Consider the following 8,131-nt stretch of genomic DNA (forward strand, 5'->3'; position numbering starts at 1 on the left):
GATTTTTGTGGGGTGGATCTTCATGGGTGTTGTACTGGAAATGATTCACAGTGCACTGAAGAGGGAACTGAAGAGAAAAACTCTCTGTAGAAGTCCAGTGCTCAGAGCAACCAGCCAGGACTGCAGAGACCTCATCACAATCCATGTCCCACTACTCGCATTTTAAATTACCCTATTTCTAGCTCAGATGTGTTCTGACATAAAAGGGCATTGCAAATGTCCTTTTCAAGATGCTTCTTTTTGGTAACTGATGTCACATAAATTCTGGAAGCAGCCATTGGGAGAGAGATCCAGCAAACAGGATCTCCCTCTCTATGGGCACAGGTTATGAGAGAATACATGGACTGCTTTGCTTTATGTTCCTGGAGAAACTTCAGGGAAAACAAAAAAAGGCTCAGAGCCTCAAGAAAACACTATGGTGACTAAACAAACACACATGCACAAAAAACAGGTCAAACTATGAAGCTTCAGAATTCAGTGGCCTCCAGTGCTAAGTGATAACTGAGCAGGGATTTTCACGTATTGATCCAGTCACCTAAATCACTTTTTTGGTTCTTCATGTTTTCAAATCTCCTATCAGACACCTGAAAATTCAGACACTCTTGCAGTCCCACAGAGCACAGCTGGGTGCCTTATACATCTTGTTCAAAGTCACCTAAGTCCATAGCAGAGCTACAAATTCGATGTTATGGTAGATTCACACCTGCAGCCTTGAGCCTTGAAAGCTGCTGTCTCTGATATCAAAATTTGTCTCACTTCCTCACACCTATAAGACAGCTGTCACGGACAGCTGCCACCCACAGAAGAGCTAAATCTCCACCGATACTTTCAGCAGAAGTCTCATCTTGTTACAGCTGGATTTCCTCAGGATGGTTTCACTCAAAGAATCCTTGCCAGAGCTGACTCAGTCCGTTTGTGTGAGATTCAAATAGCTCCTTGTGGTCAGGATCTTGAGCACAAGTACAGCTTGTCGGTTGTATCACTGTTTTTGCCATTGCGAATATGCAGCCAGCCAGCGGAAGGCTTTAATGGATTAAGAATGCTTACCCCATGGGTGTCGTATTTCCCCACAACACACAACCCTTGTCACCTTGATTAAGCAATGTCCCCAAGGCCAGTGTGGGTAGAACGATGATCTCACACCAGCCATGGATCTGCCATGAGACAAAACACACAAACTGAACAGTCGTACAGATTTCCCCAAAAACTCCCTGTGAGTTCTGTTCTCTCGTTTCTCCCTCTAGCAGACACTACATCTGTTCCTTTGGCAGTTGCTGGCAGAAAAGACAATCCCTGCTGCCAGCTAATACTATATGATCTGCTGCTGAATTAATTTTCTACTTAAAAATTAAATTATGGGCCAGATCCTCATTGGATTTAATACAGCTATCACCTATTAGGCATCTGATGATCTGGCCTTTTATAGAGATTATTCTTCCTCTTTCTTTGAAGCAAGAACACAACCAAAGAGTTAGATTTTGATCTGATGTGTGAAGGCAGTGAAAATATTGTTTTGTGTCTGATGCATCCATCATGAGAAATTACAACTTTTTTCCAAAACCTGGAGAAAAACACGCTATTCAAAAAAACAAAGGAAAGAAAGGTTGTAAAAGACACTATAAATCTTTTATTTCTTTTGAGTTACTATGAAATGCCCTTCATTTTGAAGGAAATGGTACAATCAATGATGTGTACTTCTTTCTCAGGAAAAGAAGATATTTGCACTAACAATTCAACATTTACTGACAAAAGACAGCTTACAGAAAATGCTCATGGTGGAAAAAAAATCATATTTGTGATTACACTTCTTATTGTGGATGATTTCATGAAGTGTTACAATGTTAGGAATTTCAAGTGTGCATTTAAAGAAAGCTTTTAATCCAGTATTAATGCAAAAGAATTTAAACCATCTAAACCACTGGTGTTCAAAATCACCCTGATTTCTTCCTATTCACAGTTAAAGAAAAAGCCTAATCTGAAAGTCTAAGCCCATGATACAATACTCCTCGCCATATCACTGCACACTGACTTTTAAGAGTAGTCAAGCATACTCAATTAATAGTAGATTTCTTACAAATAGAAACTGGTTGGAAACAATGTATTTCCCACCTCTACTTAGTTACTAGTCTCTGATCTCTTATACAAAATTAAGATTTTGCTTTCAAAAAATATTTGTTCCTACATGGCTGTTAGCTTTATGGTTGGTGCTGTTAACTGTCAGAAAAGCACACGTGGGAAACCACTCAACAACACACTTCACATACCCAAGGACAGACCTTTGGTAAAACTTAACCAAAGGAGAAGAGAAAAAGAAAACCACCATTACATTCAAAATCTGGAACAGATTAATCACACAATATTACCTATTATAGTACTGAGTGGAACAGTGAAATCAAATGAACAAAAGGAGTTTGCCTATGGTTTCATTTATACAAAACAATTTAAAGTTTACTTCCATAGTCTAGGGTCCTTCAGTCTGAAGAATGTATTTTTCCAAGCAAGAAAATACAGGTTTTGAAATCACTTTTGGGAATTTTCCCTCTCTACTCGGCAACTGCCTACCACATTGGCCAGAGGAGTTCTAGAGTTGCTGTAATCAATACCTTGCATTCACACAGAATCAGGGATAACAAAATATAGTCTTCAGTTTATGTCTTTGTTCACCTCCAAGGAAGGTGAATTGTCTAAATTGTGTTTTTAAAATTACTCAATCAATGGATAATTGTACGTTTTACTACAACGCCTTTTCCACGGCATTATTTTCATCAAACACACCAATACTCCAGGGAAATAAGACTGCTCATCTACATTTCCTAGCTGGAGCTACATTTACACATCTGGGGCTCAACCTTGCCAGCCTTCACATGTGCATATTGATATGCACAGGAGCAGATATACCCAAATGAGTAAATTCATATAGATTAATGTTTGCACAATCAAAGGGCTTTTAAAACAAATTATATTAAGTTTAAATGTTAAAAATGCAAGAGAAAGCTTAAGCATGATGAGACAAAGATACCACAGGAATCTGCAGATCACCAGCTTAGCTTACAACTGCTGTGTAACACACCTCTCACCAAATCAGTGCAGCTCCTGCATTTCCAGAGGGAAACTGAGGCCAAAGTTTGGGCTGGGTTCCATGAGCTGTTTGGACAAGAGGCCCTTTGAGAAACAGCTTTCACTGCACTACTTATTCTTCCCTGTTGATTATGCAACCTCAGAAGCTCCACACTCCCACCAGAGACATCCTATTGAAATTCCAGACCCTCATTCATAAAGAAATGTAAATATACACTTAATTTCAAGGACAAGAATGGGCTTACTGATTCTCAAGTGGCCTCAAGTAGGTACGGTCTACTCAAAACTTTAAACTCAATATAGACTTAAGACCTTTGCTGAAGCACAAGCTCTGCAGAAGGAGCACACCTGCATTTCTCTGTGTTAAAGCAGATGCAGAGAAGAGCACTTTATGTATTCCTTTCCCCTCTCTTGTGTGATCCATGTAAAACTCCTGAAGTAGACAGATACACAAGAGTCAGTTTTCCTGGGAGCTCCTTTTTTTTTTTTTTTTTAAATCAAGCTCCAGAAATCCCAGCTTACTCTGCAGACAGTAACTGAGCAAAACACAGCAAAGACAAGAAACCAAGCAGTTGAGATGTGCTTCTATAGCAATTTCTGTTCTCACATCCAGGTCATTACAGGTCCATGGCTTTAAAACCAGACTGCTTAGAAATGTGTGCAGTGGTGTTCAGTAGCACCTATTAAATAACACTGCCTAATCAACAAGTAGGGGAAAAGGACCTGCCTGTTAAAGATTCAACAGCTGCATCTTTATCTGCTGGAATAAGAAATCCCTGTATGGAGGTAGCCCTCTTTCAGACAAAATTTTAAAATATGCCAAGCTTTCCACCCTCTTTTACTTTTACACATAATGGAATGTCAGGGGACAATAAATTCCCAAACATAGCTTGCAGGGAAACTTTATGATTCCAAATATCAAACACCTGTATGCCAGAGAAGCACAGAGGTTTTATAACACAGCAGAATGCATGCCAAACTCTGCTGTGAGGCAAGCTCCTCCTTCACTCTGTCCTAGCAAAGCACTGCAAGCTCTGGAATTCTTTGCTAAGGCCTTGTGCCTGTGGGGGAATTTATCCTAAAAGGCATGACCGGTACAGAGAAGCACCAAGACCAGCACAAGACAAGATTTCAGTTGGACAAAGAAGCTTTGCTCTTCATTCCCAAGCAGATTTGGTCCTTTTTCATTAAAACAAAACAAAACATACAAAAAAAAGAAAAGAAAAAAAAAAAAACCAACCAAACCCCACTACTCAGGATATCTCAGAAGGAGAGAAATGGCTAAGTGTCATAGTTCTGATGTTTCAGACACAAAGGAAAAATATTTTCACAACTAGTTTACTGTTTAGTACCCTGTAGATACATAATATTTGACATTTATAGCAGTTTCAATATTTTATGACCTAGAATATTCTTTAGATCATGAATGAAAAATAAACCCATTCAGAGAACTGGAAAATAAACGTGCATAACAATTTACTTTCAAATGCAAGGTTATGAAGAGGTTTTTTTAAACTTCCAAAAATATCTCTAGGAAAATATTATTTTACATAGCTATATTACACAGTGAAATAAACTTTGTTATGTACAAGGTTTCAGTATGAAAGAAACCACAGCTAGACATTCGCTCATGGTCTAGATAATCTGTTGTCTCATATCAGTCAGAAGTACAACAGACAGACTCTCCTTCACTCTTTTTCAGACTGTCTCAGTGATCATTCCAGCTTTCAGCAGTTACTAGTAGTTGTGTAAAACCTGTGTGCAGACATCCACATATTAACCCTATCACAATCAGATATGGGTAGATATCTTGATATCTTTCAAAACAAGGTTAGACATCTGCTTGACAACCACAGTAACCTGAGTATAACTCAATTGCATATTGGTGAAAAAAGCCACATTTAGTGCAGGCACCTGAGCTATAGCATTCTAAAGGAGCTTGGTATTAAACTCTCCCCTGGATTTGTGTTTCACAGGCCAAATCATAGCTTGTAGATTTTAGGCAGGAAACATGACACCACAATCCACTTGGCTCAAATTGGCAAAGTTGCTTCATATAGTCTTAACTAATCAAAAGCTTGTGTCTACCTATTCTTAAACAACAAACTTTGCTCCTGTCACAGAGGTGGAAAGGACACGGAGTACTTTGCTATTTGTGGTATAACTGTAAACAGCTTCGGGGAAGACCATATTAATTATGCTTCAAGTTTACATCACACTGTTAGTTTCCATTACTCAAATGAACTCAAGCTTATCTTCAAGTTCACATCATCATATTGGGTTTTAAGGGGGAGGAATTTTCAATTAGAAACTGCCTCCAAATCAGTGCTTGTTCATACACCCCAGATCCCAGGACAAAGATCTGACAGGGCTGCCTGTGTGGGAGATCAGTTCAACAGCTGAATAAAAGTTCAGGGAATATTCAGGGCAGGCAGCACTGCACTCCCCCTTCCTGAGGGACTTGCACAACTTTGGAGGCATGTCCTCCCCTCTAATGCTACAGCTCAGCTGCATACCATAGAAATTAGCAAAAAAAAAAAAAAAAAAAAAAAAAAAAAAAAAGAAACACAAAATCCCTAATGAAGAGGAAACTGCTTTGGAACACCGAAGTCCTTCCAGGCCTGTAATATCTTCCAGCCTGTGCTCCCTTCCATCACAGCTGTGTTCACTGTGGTGCAGAACCTGTGGCACGCTCACAGCCAGAAGCACCCAGCCAAGAGGTCACCCTCTTGAGGGACAGCTTACTCAAGACATACTCTTACACATAAGCAACCTGCCTCTACTGCCTCTGTGTGCATTACAGACACAATCAGGAGCTCTGCCTCTTGCTTTAGGAGAAGCCAAGGCAGCCTGTAATGAGCCCTGACACAGCTCAGCATCTGCCTGTAGGAGTCCCAACACACACCAGTGAGCAGAGTACAACTGGGCTGGCAAACTTCCTTCCCTGACACCTGTTGGCAACAAATATATTTTATGTCCCCAAAACCACATGCTGATGGCAAAGGAGAAGGTCCCCCAGCCCACCTGCAACCTCCTATCAATTAAGAAGGCACCAGGCACATCAAACCCATTTCATTAAAATCAGTGGAGATTTCTGCCTTACACCTTCTGGGGAACTGGCTACCAAACCCACAAAGCCTTCAATCAGGCGAGGAGCAGCTCCTTGCAATACCAACAGAAGCCACAGCTGAAGAGAAACAGTAGCAGGGAAGGAAAAACAATATCCTCATGTTCAGAGCTACATGGTCATGTCCTGGAAGTTGTTGGCTACTTCTCAATGGCATTAAATACTATTAACTTCTGCTGATAAGTAGATGTCAAAGGCATTTAGCATCTTGTAGGGTCGGGCCTACTAGCAGATGGTTGAGGAAAAGGCTATGTGTGAATATGGCAGAGAGGAAGGGAAAGAAGTATGAAAGGGGTAGAATTGCCCTGAGTTTTATCCTCTACAAATAAGTCAGGGGTTTTATCATCAAGCACTGAAGGAGTTAAGCACTAAAGCACAGACACTTAAGCAGCTTTCCCCCTTCCTTTCACATGTGATTGGAATGAAGCTGCACCGAAGCAGCCCAAAGGGCTTATAACAGCTCAATTTCGAAGCCTTCAGTTTTAATCCCCATCACCCAGGCTAAGCAGAATGGTGGTGCTGAGGCTGCTACTCCACAGCAGTCTGAGCACCTGGATGATGATGGTTTTCCTCCTCCTCTTCCTCCTCCTCTGCAGCCTGCAGGTGGCTGGAGAGCTCCTGGATCACAGCAGCCCTACCAATCTGGTCATTTCTCCTCTTCTCCATGATCAGATCCTCCAGGCTCTGAAACTCCAGCGTGTGGCTGCGCTTGTCCCCCAGCCGGATCTGCAATCGGTAGGGCTGCTTGCCTATGCGCAGCTCCCCGCCGATTTTAAACTCTCGCTTGCCGTATCGGCACCAGGCAGCAAAACACTCCGAGTTTCTCCAGCTCAGGTCCCGATCCTTGCAACCCACCTGCTCCAGGGCATTGCGCACCACCGCGGCCGGGCTGAGGGGTTTGTAGCGGTACAGCTGGTTGGCAATGCGGCCGCGTCTGCCCTGGCTGGCGTCGGTGAGGAAGCTGTTCACCACCTCCAGCCGATGGAGGTGCACAACTTGGAAATCCCCCACATAGACCACCCAGTGCGGATACTGGGCTTGGCACACGAACTCCACCAGGTCACCTGGCTTACACCTATTCAGCAGGTTCTCCGGGGTGTAGGTGCTCAGATGCCCCCCACTTCCTTCATCACCCTCCTCTAGCTGCGTGTCCTCCTCTGAAAAGCTCTTCTGGTAAATACACTCATCCCGGTAATAGACTGAGCACTCCACCTCGTGCAGCTGGGGATCGTAGGGCTGCAGGGCAGGGTTCTCACCCCCCAGGTCATGCACCGAATCCTGCTGCTGCTCCAGCTCATCATCGTCATTCGAAAAGATGTAGGAGACCCCGATCCTGGGCCCTTCATCTCTGTCCATACCTGTCGGGTCGGCCGTAGGAACTTCCTTGTAGTTGAGATGGGTCAGCTTCTCCACCTGGTTCCCCATGCCCGCTGCAAAGACAGACACACGGCGGGGCCATGAGGGCGGGCGCGGGTGAGCGGCTGCCAGAGAAGCAGCGCGGGCATAAGCGCGGCTCCCCCTCCACAGGCGTCCCGGCTCTCCCCGCTCAGCGCAGTCTCTAGCAGCGCCCCGGGGCTGCGGGAGCCCGTCGGGGACGGGGGGAAGGGGGACACGAGACTTCCCTACCTGGACGGAGGAAGGCGCGGCGGCGGCACCACCACCTGTTAGGCGGCGGCGAGGAGGAGAGAGGCGCAGGAGCCGCCGGGGAGCGGGGCAGGCACCGAGCCACCTGTTAGAGAGGGGCTGCGAGCGCCTGGGGAGGTGGGGAGGTCCGAGTTGGGGACGGCAGAGAGCGCAGCCCTCCGCCGGCCAGGTGAGCCGCGCCGGGCCGCCGGCCAGGTGCGCCTTCCCGCCCTCCCCCGGCACCGGGCGGCCGCGAACTTACCCCACGGGGCCGGCGGCTGCGCGGCGCCGGGAGCGGCTCAG

At 44.6% G+C, this 8,131-nt stretch overlaps 1 protein-coding gene across 4 annotated transcripts in view; it reads right to left on the minus strand.

Annotated features, from left to right (window-relative positions):
• Window positions 1-1,607: 1,607 nt before the first annotated feature.
• LRATD2 (LRAT domain containing 2) overlaps window positions 1,608-8,131 on the minus strand; it is a 6,910-nt gene continuing 386 nt past the window's right edge. For 2 of the 4 annotated variants that reach the window (XM_041407567.1, XM_041407569.1), the window contains exon 2: window positions 1,608-7,635. In XM_041407567.1, coding sequence (XP_041263501.1) covers window positions 6,734-7,630 — 897 coding nt within the window. In that variant the 5' untranslated portion in view covers window positions 7,631-7,635 and the 3' untranslated portion in view covers window positions 1,608-6,733. Of the gene's footprint in view, window positions 7,636-7,831; window positions 8,126-8,131 lie in introns of those variants that run through there. The other 2 variants (XM_041407568.1, XM_041407566.1) reach the window with 2 other exon arrangements.

This window comes from Onychostruthus taczanowskii, unplaced genomic scaffold (genome assembly GCF_017590055.1).
Source record: "Onychostruthus taczanowskii isolate IOZ18803 unplaced genomic scaffold, ASM1759005v1 scaffold27, whole genome shotgun sequence".
In the NCBI taxonomy this organism is placed as follows: Eukaryota; Metazoa; Chordata; class Aves; order Passeriformes; family Passeridae; genus Onychostruthus; species Onychostruthus taczanowskii.